At 39.5% G+C, this 15,850-nt stretch overlaps 2 protein-coding genes across 6 annotated transcripts in view; both read right to left on the bottom strand.

Annotated features, from left to right (window-relative positions):
* Positions 1-15,767, bottom strand: part of ppp1r13l (protein phosphatase 1, regulatory subunit 13 like) — a 27,673-nt gene extending 11,906 nt beyond the window's left edge. The window contains exons 1-8 of one of the 5 annotated variants that reach the window (XM_062060920.1): positions 15,633-15,767; positions 15,473-15,564; positions 12,480-12,957; positions 9,046-9,138; positions 8,886-8,974; positions 7,519-7,894; positions 6,622-7,058; positions 6,392-6,547 (exon numbers count right to left, since the gene is read on the bottom strand). In XM_062060920.1, the coding sequence (XP_061916904.1) occupies positions 6,392-6,547; positions 6,622-7,058; positions 7,519-7,894; positions 8,886-8,974; positions 9,046-9,138; positions 12,480-12,957; positions 15,473-15,564; positions 15,633-15,669 (1,758 nt within the window). In that variant the 5' untranslated portion in view covers positions 15,670-15,767. The remainder of the gene's footprint in view (positions 1-6,391; positions 6,548-6,621; positions 7,059-7,518; positions 7,895-8,885; positions 8,975-9,045; positions 9,139-12,479; positions 12,958-15,472; positions 15,565-15,632) is intronic. The other 4 variants (XM_062060923.1, XM_062060921.1, XM_062060924.1 and 1 more) reach the window with 4 other exon arrangements.
* Positions 15,723-15,850, bottom strand: part of LOC133659155 (uncharacterized) — a 34,176-nt gene continuing 34,048 nt past the window's right edge. The window contains exon 4 of the mRNA XM_062061890.1: positions 15,723-15,806. Coding sequence (XP_061917874.1) covers positions 15,723-15,806 — 84 coding nt within the window. The remainder of the gene's footprint in view (positions 15,807-15,850) is intronic.

Genomic DNA, 15,850 nt, shown 5'->3' with positions numbered 1-15,850 from the left:
TTTTAGCATTAGCAACAAGGCTAGCGGTAACTTTGTGGGAACATGTTAGGAAAGAGTCGGAATATAATAGAAGACTGTTGGCGTCATAGCATTGTTAGCATTAGCAACAAGGCTAGCGGTAACTTTGTGGGAACATATTAGGAAAGAGTCGGAATATAATAGAAGACTGTTGGCGTCATAGCATTGTTAGCATTAGCAACAAGGCTAGCGGTAACTTTGTGGGAACATGTTAGGAAAGAGTCGGAATATAAGAGAAGACTGTTGGCGTCACAGCATTGTTAGCATTAGCAACAAGGCTAGCGGCAACTTTGTGGGAACATGTTAGGAAAGAGTCGGAATATAAGAGAAGACTGCCATTATTTCGTCTTTAGCATTAGCAACAGAGCTAGCAGGAACTTTGTGGGGACATGTTAGGATACACTATATATATAATAGAAGACTGTTTGGCGTCATAGTATTGTTAGCTTTAGCAACAACTCTAGCAGTAAAGACTGTTTAGCGTCATACTTAGATCTACTACACTACTGTATTTAATGTTGTCATTATGGTGGTACTTAATGAATACTTAGGTGTACTACACTACTGTATTTTAATGTTGTCATTATGGTGGTACTTGATGAATACTTAGGTCTACTACACTACTGTATTTAATGTTGTCATTATGGTGGTACTTAATGAATACTTAGGTCTACTACACTACTGTATTTTAATGTTGTCATTATGGTGGTACTTAATGAAAATGTCATTATAGTGGTACTTAATGAATACTTAGGTCTACTACACTACTGTATTTAATGTTGTCATTATGGTGGTACTTAATGAATACTTAGGTCTACTACACTACTGTATTTAATGATGTCATTATGGTGGTACTTAATGAATACTTAGGTCTACTACACTACTGTATTTTAATGTTGTCATTATGGTGGTACTTAATGAATACTTAGGTCTACTACACTACTGTATTTAATGTTGTCATTATGGTGGTACTTGATGAATACTTAGGTCTACTACACTACTGTATTTTAATGTTGTCATTATGGTGGTACTTATTGAATACTTAGGTCTACTACACTACTATATTTTAATGTTGTCATTATGGTGGTACTTAATGAATACTTAGGTCTACTACACTACTGTATTTAATGTTGTCATTATGGTGGTACTTGATGAATACTTAGGTCTACTACACTACTGTATTTAATGTTGTCATAATGGTGGTACTTAATGAATACTTAGGTCTACTACACTACTGTATTTAATGTTGTCATTATGGTGGTACTTAATGAATACTTAGGTCTACTACACTACTGTATTTAATGTTGTCATAATGGTGGTACTTAATGAATACTTAGGTCTACTACACTACTGTATTTAATGTTGTCATTATGGTGGTACTTGATGAATACTTAGGTCTACTACACTACTGTATCTTAATGTTGTCATTATGGTGGTACTTAATGAATACTTATGTCTACTACACTACTGTATTTAATGTTGTCATAATGGTGGTACTTAATGAATACTTAGGTCTACTACACTACTGTATTTAATATTGTCATTATGGTGGTACTTAATGAATACTTAGGTCAACTACACTACTGTATTTAATGTTGTCATAATGGTGGTACTTAAAGGCCTACTGAAACCCACTACTACCGACCACGCAGTCTGATAGTTTATATATCAATGATGAAATCTTAACATTATAACACATGCCAATACGGCCGGGTTAACTTATAAAGTGACATTTTAAATTTGCCGCTAAACTTCCGGTTCGAAACGCCTCTGAGGATGACGTATGCGCGTGACGTAGACCGGCGAACACGGGTATGCCTTCCACATTGAAGCCAATACGAAAAAGCTCTGTTTTCATTTCATAATTCCACAGTATTCTGGACATCTGTGTTCGTGAATCTGTTTCAATCATGTTCATTGCATTATGAAGAAGGAAGCTGAGCAAGCAAAGAAGAAAGTTGTCGGTGCGAAATGGACGTATTTTTCGAACGTAGTCAGCCACAACAGTACACAGCCGGCGCTTCTTTGTTTACATTCCCGAAAGATGCAGTCAAGATGGAAGAACCCGGATAACAGAGACTCTAACCAGGAGGACTTTTGACTTCGATACACAGACGCCTGTAGAGAACTGGGACAACACAGACTCTTACCAGGATTACTTTGATTTGGATGACAAAGACGCAGACGTGCTACTGTGAGTATGCAGCTTTGGCTTCTAAACATTTGATCGCTTGACCGTATGTGCGCAACTTTTTTTTGCGTATGTACGTAACTTTTTTTAAATATATAAGCTTTATGAACCTTGGGTTAGGTGAACGGTCTTTTGGGCTGAGTGATTGTGTGTGTTGATCAGGTGTTTGAATTGTATTGGCGTGTTCTATGGAGCTAGGAGCTAGCAGAGGAGCTAGGAGCTAGCATAACAAACACGCAGGTGTTTTTATGCAGGATTAATTTGTGGCATGTTAAATATAAGCCTGGTTGTGTTGTGGCTAATACAGTATATATATGTCTTGTGTTTATTTACTGTTGTAGTCATTCCCAGCTGAATATCAGGTCACCCCCGGCTCTCACAGCATCTTCCCTATCTGAATAGCTTCAACTCCCCACTAGTCCTTCACTTGCACTTTACTCATCCACAAATCTTTCATCCTCGCTCAAATTAATGGGGAAATTGTCGCTTTCTCGGTCCGAATCTCTCTCACTTCATGCGGCCATCATTGTAAACAATAGGGAACTTTGCGTATATGTTCAACTGACTACGTCACGCTACTTCCGGTAGGGGCAAGCCTTTTTTTATCAGATACCAAAAGTTGCAATCTTTATCGTCATTGTTCTATACTAAATCCTTTCAGCAAAAATATGGCAATATCGCGAAATGATCAAGTATGACACATAGAATAGATCTGCTATCCCCGTTTAAATAAAAAAAAATCATTTCAGTAGGCCTTTAATGAATACTTAGGTCTACTACACTACTGTATTTAATGTTGTCATTATGGTGGTACTTGATGAATACTTAGGTCTACTACACTACTGTATCTTAATGTTGTCATTATGGTGGTACTTAATGAATACTTAGGTCTACTACACTACTGTATTTTAATGTTGTCATTATGGTGGTACTTAATGAATACTTAGGTCTACTACACTACTGTATTTTAATGTTGTCATTATAGTGGTACTTAATGAATACTTAGGTCTACTACACTACTGTATTTTAATGTTGTCATTATGGTGGTACTTGATGAATACTTAGGTCTACTACACTACTGTATCTTAATGTTGTCATTATGGTGGTACTTGATGAATACTTAGGTCTACTACACTACTGTATCTTAATGTTGTCATTATGGTGGTACTTGATGCATACTTAGGTCTACTACACTACTGTATTCTAATGTTGTCATTATGGTGGTACTTGATGGATACTTAGGTCTACTACACTACTGCATTTAATGTTGTCATTATGGTGGTACTTAATGAATACTTAGGTCTACTGTACTACTGTATTTTAATGTTGTCATTATAGTGGTACTTGATGAATACTTAGGTCTACTACACTACTGTATTTTAATGTTGTCATTATGGTGGTACTTAATAAATATTTAGGTCTACTACACTACAGTACTTTAATGTTGTCATAATGGTGGTACTTGATGAATACTTAGGTCTACGACACTACTATATCTTAATGTTGTCATTATGGTGGTACTTGATGAATACTTAGGTCTACTACACTACTGTATTTTAATGTTGTCATTATGGTGGTACTTGATGGATACTTAGGTCTACTACACTACTGTATTTTAATGTTGTCATTATGGTGGTACTTGATGAATACTTAGGTCTACTACACTACTGTATCTTAATGTTGTCATTATGGTGGTACTTGATGAATACTTAGGTCTACTACACTACTGTATTTTAATGTTGTCATTATGGTGGTACTTGATGGATACTTAGGTCTACTACACTACTGTATTTAATGTTGTCATAATGGTGGTACTTAATGAATACTTAGGTCTACTACACTACTGTATTTAATGTTGTCATAATGGTGGTACTTAATGAATACTTAGGTCTACTACACTACTGTATTTTAATGTTGTCATTATGGTGGTACTTAATGAATACTTAGGTCTACTACACTACTGTATTTTAATGTTGTCATAATGGTGGTACTTGATGAATACTTAGGTCTACTACACTACTGTATCTTAATGTTGTCATTATGGTGGTACTTGATGAATACTTAGGTCTACTACACTACTGTATTTTAATGTTGTCATTATGGTGGTACTTGATGGATACTTAGGTCTACTACACTACTGTATTTTAATGTTGTCATAATGGTGGTACTTGATGAATACTTAGGTCTACTACACTACTGTATCTTAATGTTGTCATTATGGTGGTACTTGATGAATACTTAGGTCTACTACACTACTGTATCTTAATGTTGTCATTATGGTGGTACTTGATGAATACTTAGGTCTACTACACTACTGTATTTAATGTTGTCATTATGGTGGTACTTGATGAATACTTAGGTCTACTACACTACTGTATTTAATGTTGTCATTATGGTGGTACTTGATGAATACTTAGGTCTACTACACTACTGTATTTAATGTTGTCATTATGGTGTTACTTAATGAATACTTAGGTCTACTACACTACTGTATTTAATGTTGTCATTATGGTGGTACTTAATGAATACTTAGGTCTACTGTACTACTGTATTTTAATGTTGTCATTATAGTGGTACTTAATGAATACTTAGGTCTACTGTACTACTGTATTTTAATGTTGTCATTATGGTGGTACTTAATGAATACTTAGGTCTACTACACTACTGTATTTTAATGTTGTCATTATGGTGGTACTTAATGAATACTTAGGTCTACTACACTACTGTATTTTAATGTTGTCATTATGGTGGTACTTGATGGATACTTAGGTCTACTACACTACTGTATTTAATGTTGTCATTATGGTGGTACTTAATGAATACTTAGGTCTACTACACTACTGTATTTTAATGTTGTCATTATGGTGGTACTTGATGGATACTTAGGTCTACTACACTACTGTATTTAATGTTGTCATTATGGTGGTACTTAATGAATACTTAGGTCTACTACACTATTGTATTTTAATGTTGTCATTATGGTGGTACTTAATGAATACTTAGGTCTACTACACTATTGTATTTTAATGTTGTCATTATGGTGGTACTTAATGAATACTTAGGTCTACTACACTACTGTATTTTAATGTTGTCATTATGGTGGTACTTAATGAATACTTAGGTCTACTACACTACTGTATTTTAATGTTGTCATTATGGTGGTACTTAATGAATACTTAGGTCTACTACACTACTGTATTTTAATGTTGTCATTATGGTGGTACTTGATGGATACTTAGGTCTACTACACTACTGTATTTAATGTTGTCATTATGGTGGTACTTAATGAATACTTAGGTCTACTACACTACTGTATTTTAATGTTGTCATTATGGTGGTACTTGATGGATACTTAGGTCTACTACACTACTGTATTTAATGTTGTCATTATGGTGGTACTTAATGAATACTTAGGTCTACTACACTATTGTATTTTAATGTTGTCATTATGGTGGTACTTAATGAATACTTAGGTCTACTACACTACTGTATTTAATGTTGTCATAATGGTGGTACTTAATGAATACTTAAGTCTACTACACTACTGTATCTTAATGTTGTCGTTATGATGGTACTTAATGAATACTTAGGTCTACTACACTACTGTATTTTAATGTTGTCATTATGGTGGTACTTAATGAAAATGTCATTATGGTGGTACTTAATGAATACTTAGGTCTACTACACTACTGTATTTTAATGTTGTCATTATGGTGGTACTTAATGAATACTTAGGTCTACTACACTACTGTATTTTAATGTTGTCATTATGATGGTACTTAATGAATACTTAGGTCTACTACACTGCTGTATTTTAATGTTGTCATTATGGTGGTACTTAATGAAAATGTCATTATGGTGGTACTTAATGAATACTTAGGTGTACTACACTACTGTATTTAATGTTGTCATTATGGTGGTATAAGAGTTTGACTGTTTGGCGTTATAGCATAGTTAGCATTAGCAACAAGGCTAGCAGCAACTTTGTGGGAACAAATTTGGAAAAGTCGGAATATAATAGAAGACTGTTTGGGGTTATAGCTTTGTTAGTTAGCATTAGCAACAGTGCTAGCGGCAACTTTGAGGGGACATGTTAGGAAAGAGTCAGAATATAAGAGAAGACTGTTTGACGTCATCGCATTGTTAGCATTAGCAACAGTGCCAGCGGCCAAAGTCTTTTACCTCCTGTACGGCTCGTTGCACCGTCTCCAGCTCGCCCACCAGCGCCCCGTCCAGCGCCAGGACCAGCGGGCTCAGGCGAGCTCGTCTCCCGGCACCTTTGCGCTCCCGGTTGGACCGCCGCAGGATGGAATGGTAGTTCTGGAAAGGGAAACAGGACTTTGAGAGAAAATGTGGCAGGCTTGAGGAGGCAAGGACAGACAGAAAATGTTGACAAGGGGGGATCTTCTCACTTTGTTGTCCAGGGGGGAAAGGGGCTGGGGGGCCTGTGGTGGAGGAAGAACGACGCCGTTGTCCTCGCCATCCGACGAGCTGCTGCTCTCACTCCCCCGCTCGCCCTTGGGACGGCGGTTCTTGCGCTGGAACATCTTGTTGATGAGGTGCTTGTACTGGTTGGGCTCGTAGTGGGAGGCTTTCTTCAGGGGCCGCGTCTGCTCCGCAGAGCCCCGCCGCTTCAGGGGCCGGGGGATCTCCGCCCGGAGGCGGAGCACCTCCTCCAGATCCGGGATCTCCTGGCTCTGGGCCTCTGGGGCCACAACAGGCTGCAGCCTGGTAGGGCTGAGGGGCCGCGGAGGAGCCTGCATGCTCGGATCGCCCTCTCTGATCATCGGCAAGTGATAGACCAGGTCCAGTCGGCCCAGTTCTGCGTCGATATCACCCGGGTTCAGTGCTGACAGGAGACATTTATCAATGGTCAGCCATTTTGAGCCTGTTGACGCTAAAGCTAAATAAAGCTTCTAATGCTATTGCTAATGCTAATGCTACAGCATTAATGTTTTGCAATTCCGTTATGTCAGTCCCTCCAGGACTTTGTAGGCTTTTTTTGTGCCAAAATACCAGACTTCACAGCAGTTTTTTCAGAAAGTTGCGGAAAAGGTCAACATGTCTAACACGAGGTTCGCATCGCCAATGAAAATTTGTTCTCAATTGTCTTACCCGGATAAATAAATGTTGAACAAAGATGTAAATACATGTCAACTAGGAAGTAAATGTTGATTACCCAGAAAGCTTAGCACTGTAGACAGGAACAGGAAGTAGGTGTAAGCTACACGGGACGACGACGATATACTATTACATCTTGGAGGGACTGTCCTAAGACTTTAGAACCTGAATATGGTACTCTCAGTAACTTCTACCGTCGCTGTAAATCGCTGGTTGTCTCAGCTCGGGCGGCGGCGGCGGCGGCTGGATTCCCGCCTGCTTGAAGAAGTTCCGGGACATGCCGAGCTGGTAGGGTATCTCGCGGGGTTCCCCGGGCATCCCGGGGTGGCGGACGGCCATGGCGCCCCACTGAGGGTTCTGGAGACGCATGATGACGGAGAGTGGGATGGGCCTGCGCTGACGGGACTGAGCGGATGCGGGTGGGATGGAAATGCGGGAGATGATAGGCTGAGGGCTGTACTGGTGCAGCTGGGACGAGGATGCAATGTCTGGAGGTATGGCCACCCGAGTGTTCCGGGCGAGGGAACCGTGGGAAAACTGGGGCGGTTGAGAACGAGGGTGATTCTGGGGAAGACACAAAGAGAAAATGGCACTTAGGAATGGGTACCGAAGTTGGTACTTCTATAGGCACCGACCGAAATCCGGCAGTATCGGAAAGAGTTGGAATATAATAGAAGACTGTTTGGCGTCATAGCATTGTTAGCATTAGCAACATGGCTAGCGACAACTTTGTGGGGACACCGTAGGAAAGAGCCGGAATATAATAGAAGACTGTTTGGCGTCATAGCATTGTTAGCATTAGCAACATGGTTAGCGACAACTTTGTGGGGACACTTTAGAAAAGAGCCGGAATATAATAGAAGACTGTTTGGGGGTTATAGCATTGTTAGCATTAGCAACAAGGCTAGCGGCAACTTTGTGGGGACACCTTAGGAAAGAGCCGGAATATAATAGAAGACTGTTTGGCGTCATAGCATTGTTAGCATTAGCAACAAGGCTAGCGGCAACTTTGTGGGGACACCTTAGGAAAGAGCCGGAATATAATAGAAGACTGTTTGGCGTCATAGCATTGTTAGCATTAGCAACAAGGCTAGCGGCAACTTTGTGGGGACACCTTAGGAAAGAGCCGGAATATAATAGAAGACTGTTTGGCGTCATAGCATTGTTAGCATTAGCAACAAGGCTAGCGGCAACTTTGTGGGACATTTTCGGAAAGAGTTAGAATATAATAGAAGACTGTTTGGGGCTACAACATTGTTAGCATTAGCAACACTGCCAAAATGATGCTAATTTACATTGGACTCGCCGTAGACAGGCTACTATTAGCATTAGCGATTTTACATGGCCATTTCAACACCTCCAAATTTGGTGAAGAAAACTACAACTGAGATGAATGTTACCATCAAACAGCTGGTGTGTAATAAGCACAACACTTGCAGTATAAGCACTTTGTAGGGCGCAACATAGCACATTCAGCTTCCTGGAAAAAGCTACTTCCTAGTTAGACAAAGACGCACTGACATGACAGAAGCAGCAGAGGGGAAAGGCGCCACACCTTTTTGAGGGTGGCTGCTGGAGACGGGCCGTCCAGGTTGGACTCTCTCCAGTTGCTGTTTGGCAGCGAGGTTCTTACCCACTCTGTCTCTGCAAGGCAAGCAGACGCAGTTAAACGTCTCGCCGCTTTCAGCCCCGCTGCAAAGAACCCGAGGACTAACTGTCATAGGTGTGGTGAGGCTTGCTCTCGTAGGACATGTCCAGATCTGTCTCGTTCCACTTGACATGGCTCTTGTGCCTCTGCACACCTTCGTCTTGGCAAACAGGAAAAGAGATAATATCATTTAATGTGCCCACATTCAGTTCTGGGTGGGTCGGCCCGCTTCAAAAAGTCTGGTTAAAAACCCGTTTGACTGCCGTGTGTGTGTGTGTGTGCGTGTGTGTGTGTGTGTGTTCCACTTTGATGACCAAAATGAGTTTTCCTCTGCGTCCCAGCAACCAAAAACTTGCCTCAAGCCAGTAGCGACTCCACCCTCTTGGGCAATCTGAAACCATGTTGTCATGTTGTGACATCGCACTGATTGGTTTCGAGAGAAGTGGACGTGTTGGGTAAGTTCCTTACTGGAACACCTTCATCCAAGTCCGTTTCAACCCGTCAACACTAAGGACCTTTCTGACTGGACTCTGGCACAAGCTTAATGTGTCGTACAATCAGGGAGATAGTGACTCTTAACTATAACCACCACTTTGCATAGTTAAGAGACTCAAAATAATTAACAAAATAGGCAAAAAGACTCCAAAATAATCCACAAGATCTATTTTGCATAATAACAAACAGATCGACTAAAAAAATAATCCACAAAATACTTCTTGCACGTTAACAAATGAGCAAAAAGACTCAAAATAATCTGCATAGTCGACCTTGCATGATAAAAGATAAGCAACAAGATTCAAAATAATCCACAAAATCCACTTTGCATGATAAAGGGTGAGCAACACGACCCATATAAATCCACAACGTCTACCTTGCATGCTAAAAAATAAGCAGAAAGACTCAAAATAATCCACAATGTCCACCTTCCATGATAAAACATAGGAACAACTCCAAAATAATCCACAAAATCCACCATGCATGATAAAAGGTAAGACTCAAAATAATCCACTAAATCCACCTTGCATGATAAAAGAAGCAGAAAAACTCAAAATAATCTACAAAGTCTACCTTGCATGATAAAAGATAGACTCAAAATAATCCACAAAATCCACCTCGCATGATAAAAGAAAAGAAGAAAGACTCAAAATAATCCACAAAATCCACCTTGCATGATAAATGATAAGCAGAAAGACTCAAAATAATCCACAAAATCCACTTTGCATAATAAAAAAACAGATATACTAAGTAATCCACAAAATTCACCTTGCATGATAAAAGATAAAGACTCCAAATAATCCACAAAATCCACCTTGCAAGATAAAAAAAATTATCAGAAAGACTCAAAATAATCCACAAAGTCCATTTTGCATGATAAAAGATAAACAAAAAACCTCAAAACAATCCACAAAATCCACCTTGCATGATAAAAATAAGCAGAAAGACTCAAAATTATCCACAAAGTCCACCTTGCATGATAAAATATAAGCAGAAAGACTCAAAATAATCCACAAAATCCACTTTACATGATAAAAAAAATTATAAGCAGAAATACTAAGTAATCCACAAAATCCACCTTGGATGATAAAATATTATCAGAAAGACTCAAAATAAACCACAAAATCCTCCTCGCATGATAAAAAATAAGCAGAATAACTCAAAATAATCCACAAAATCCACCTTGCATGACAAAAGATAAAGACTCAAAATAATCAGCAAAGTCCACCTGGTACATGTAAATAGCTTCCTAGCAGTTTAGACCTAATGACACTGGACCAGGTTGAGTTGGTCCATTGAAACGTGTTGTGGAAATAAAGGACATCAACATAAACAACATGAACAAAATGAACAACAAACAACATGGACAACAAACAACATGAACAATATGAACAACATGAAGATGTTCATGTACAACATAAACAACATGGACAACATGGACAACATAAACAACATGAACAATATAAACAACATGAAGATGTTCATGTACAACATAAACAACATGAACAACATGAAGATGTTCATGTGCAACATAAACAACATGAACATCATGAAGATGTTCATGTACAACATAAACAACATGAACAATATAAACAACATGAACAACATGAAGATGTTCATGTACAACATAAACAACATGAACAATATAAACAACATGAAGATGTTCATGTACAACATAAACAACATGAACAACATAAACATGTCTGTGTACAACATAAACAACATGAACATGTTCATGTACAACATGAACAACATGTCCGTGTACAACATGAACAACATGTCCGTGTACAACATGAACAACATGAATACAACATAAACAACACGAACAACATAAACATGTACAACATGAACAACATAAACATGAACATGTACAACATGAACAATATGAACAACATGAACATGTACAACATAAACATGTCCATGTACAACATAAACAACATGAACAACAAACAACATGAACATGTACAACATAAATAACATAAACAACATGAACATGTACAACATGAACAACACAAATAACATAAACATAAACAACATGAACAAAAATAACATAAACATGAACAACATAAACAACATGAACAACATGAACATGTACAACATAAACAACATGAACAACATAAACAACATGAACATGTACAACATGAACAACATAAACAACATGAACATGTAAAACATGAACATGTACAACATGAACAACATGAACAACATAAACATGTACAACATGAACAACATGAACATGTACAACATAAACAACATGAACATGTACAGCATAAAAAACATGAACAACATAAACAACATGAACATGTACAGCATAAACAACATGAACAACATAAACAACATGAACATGTACAACATAAACAACATGAACATGTACAACATGAACAACATGAACATGTACAACATAAACAACATGAACAACAAACAACATGAACATGTACAGCATAAACAACATGAACAACATAAACAACATGAACATGTACAGCATAAACAACATGAACACCATGAACAACATAAACAACATGAACATGTACAACATGTACAACATGAACAACATGAACAACATGTACAACATGAACAACATGAACATGTACAACATAAACAACATGAACATGTACAGCATAAACAACATGAACAACATAAACAACATGAACATGTACAGCATAAACAACATGAACAACATAAACAACATGAACATGTACAACATGTACAACATGAACAACATAAACAACATGAACATGTACAACATGAACAACATGAACATGTACAACATAAACAACATGAACATGTACAGCATAAACAACATGAACAACATAAACAACATGAACATGTACAGCATAAACAACATGAACAACATAAACAACATGAACATGTACAGCATAAACAACATGAACAACATGAACATGTACAACATGTACAACATGAACAACATGTACAACATGAACAACATGAACATGTACAACATAAACAACATGAACATGTACAACATGAACAACAAACATCACTCACCAGACTTCCTGGAGACAAACTGTCTCTGGAGCGTGTCGGCCGGGGATGGCTGAAAAGATAAAGGGGAGGGGCATCTGTCGGCCCTCGGCGACCTGCGACCCACCTGCCCGCCGTCGTAGGGGCTCAGGTGGGAGGTGGGGGCGGGGCCGGGGGAGAGGCTCCTCTCCACGCCGCCCAGCGAGCCGCGGGGGCTCCTGTCATAGCGTGCCGGCGAGCTGCGCCTGGGGCTGCCAGGCGACTGTTTGGGGTTCAACTGGTGGTACGAGAGGCTGTCGGGGGCGCCCCTGGGGTGGGGGGAGTGCGCCCTGCTGATCTTCGGGGAGGAGAGCGGGCTGATGGAGGACGCCGGGGTGGTTGGTGCACTTTTGCTGATGGAGCCCTTTGGGTCCGTCTGGTGGAGGCTTGCTGTGCTGGGCGTGCGAGGAACTGGGGCGGGGCTGATGTTACTCCAACTACCGGACACCCGCTGTGGGGGGACCTGCACACACGACACACCAATAACCAAGACCTGCTTCTTCTAGGCGGACTCAAGGTCAGAGTCTGCCAGGCCCCTGCTGCTCGGTGAGAAGAGCGTCGCATGCTTTCATGTCAGAGGCAGCAATAGTCTCCGATAACACAAGAAATAGTCGCCCTACACTTCTGAGTATCAGTCATTACAGTTTGTCCTCGGTGTTGCCGTAGTCAGGAAGTAGTCTTTGCCATAGGTCGGATGTGCCAGTCTTTTAATTTGTTGCGCCCGACAAAGTGTTTATACTATAAGTATTGTACATATTCCACACCAGCTGTTTGATTGTAACGGGCATCTTAGTCGTCAGTTTCAAAGTCTGCAGTTACAAAACTCAGCAGCACGCGTGCTGGTGAGGACCGGAGGGCGGGAGCACATTACACCTGTTTTAAAGTCGCTGCATGCACCTTGCATGATAAAAGATAAGCAGAAAGATTCCAAATTAACCACAAAATCCACCTGGCATTATTTAAAGTCACGCAGAAAAACTCAATATAGACCACAAAATCCACTTTGCATGACAAAAAATTAAGCAGAAAGACTCAAAATAATGCACTAAATTCACCTTGCATGTTAAAAAATAAGCAGAAAACCTCAAAATAATCCAAAACATCCACCTTGCATGATAATAAAATAAGCAGAAAGACTCAAAATAATCCACAAAATCCACTTTGCATGAATAAAAAGTAAGTAGAAAGACTCAAAATAATCCACAAAATGTTCCTTGCATTATAGCAAAAAAGACTCAAAATAATCCACAAAATCCACCTGGCATCGTAAAAGATAAGCAGAAAGACTCAAACTAATCCACAAAAGGTACCTTGCGTGATAGAAAATAGGCAGAAAGACTCAAAAAAATCCGCAGAATGTACCTTGCATGATAGAAAATAAGCAGAATGACTCAAAACAATCCACTAAATCCACCTGGCATCATAACGGATAAGCAACTACACTCAAAATATTCCGCAAAGTCGACCTTGCGTGATAAAAGATAAGCAGAAAGACTCAATATAATCCACAAAATACACCTTGCTTAATAAAAAGTAAGTAGAAAGACTCAAAATAATCCACAAAATGTTCCTTGCATTATAACAAAAAAGACTCAAAATAATCCACAAAATCCACCTGGCATCATAAAAGATAAGCAGAAAGACTCAAACTAATCCACAAAATGTACCTTGCGTGATAGAAAATAAGCAGAAAGACTCAAAACAATCCGCAGAATTTACCTTGCATGATAGAAAATAAGCAGAATGACTCAAAACAATCCACTAAATCCACCTGGCATCATAACGGATAAGCAACTACACTCAAAATATTCCGCAAAATCGACCTTGCGTGATAAAAGATAAGCAGAAAGACTCAAAATAATCCACAAAATGTACCTTGCATGATAGATAATAAGCAGAAAGACTCAAAATAATCCACAAAAGGTACCTTGCATGATAGTAAATAATCAAAAAGACTCAAAATAATCCACAAAATCCACCTGGCATCATAAAAGATAAGCAACACCACTTAAAATATTCCGCAAAGTTTACTTTGCATGATGAAAGATAAGCAGAAAGATTCAAAATAATCCACAAAATTCACCTTGCATGTCAAAAATTAAGCAGAAAGACTCAAAATAATCCACAAAATCCACCTGGCATCATAAAAGATAAGCAACACCACTTAAAATATTCCGCAAAGTTTACTTTGCATGATAAAAGATAAGCAGAAAGATTCAAAATAATCCACAAAATTCACCTTGCATGTCAAAAATTAAGCAGAAAGACTCAAAATAATCCACCAAAGCCATCCATCCATTTTCTACCGCTTGTCCGTTTTGGGGTCGCGGGGGGTGCTGGAGCCTATCTCAGCTGCATTCGGGCGGAAGGCGGGGTACACCCTGGACAAGTCGCCACCTCATCACAGGGCCAACACATGGGACAGACAACATTCACACACTAGGGACCGTTTAGTGTTGCCAATCAACCTATCCCCAGGTGCATGTTTTTGTCACGCAGATCCACTTTGCATGATAAAAGATAAGCAGAAAGACACAAAATAATCCACAAAATCCACTTTGCATAATAAAAATAAAAAACAAGCAGAAAGACAAGTAATCCGCAAAATTCTCCTTGCACGATAAAAGATAAGAATAAAGACTCAAAATAATCCACAAAGTCCACCTTGCATGATAAAAACCGCGTGCTGACAAGGAGCAGAGGGCGGGAGCACATTACAACAGTTTTAAAGTCGCTGCATCGGCTCCCCGTCCGCTATTATGAAGTTCTATTGTTACTTTTTAAAAAGTGTCTTCATGGCCATTCTTCTTCTTATCTATGTGACCTGCTTTAATGTATCTGGCACCGGCCTGGCAGCTTTACCACACACCAGAACAAAGACCCCTGGAGAGGTGCCAAAATAAAGTACCTGATCCCTAGTTGGCGTCTCTTTGACTTTGAAGGTGGACTTCCTGTGAGGAATGAGCATGTGAGCGCACCTGTGTGTTCTTCTGCAGCAGGGTGTTGAACTCCTTGGACAACTCGTCCGCCGTGGCCAGCGATGCGTTCAGGTCGTCGTTGATGGTCTGGACTGGAGAGGGCGACATGACAGTTAGCGCAGGAAGGAAGCGGCGAGAGGCGGGATCTAGCGGCGCTTACACAGCATGTTGCTTTCGTAGCTGGCCTGGAAAGTCATGTCTGCGATGTCGGCCTCCTGGAAAACAAAAGTGAGTCAAACTAGTTAAGCTTTCACACCCTTTTGGTCTCGGAGCTGCTGGGATCAAACTCGGCGGGGCCCCTTTTTACAGCCGTCTTTCCAGTTTTATGACTCATCTTTTTGTGATAACAAGCTCAACTTTGACAGTGGAAACTCCTGG

This window comes from Entelurus aequoreus, linkage group LG10 (genome assembly GCF_033978785.1).
Source record: "Entelurus aequoreus isolate RoL-2023_Sb linkage group LG10, RoL_Eaeq_v1.1, whole genome shotgun sequence".
NCBI lineage: Eukaryota > Metazoa > Chordata > Actinopteri > Syngnathiformes > Syngnathidae > Entelurus > Entelurus aequoreus.
Note: the sequence above shows the minus strand (reverse complement) of the source record. Positions and strands in the feature narration are given on the sequence as shown.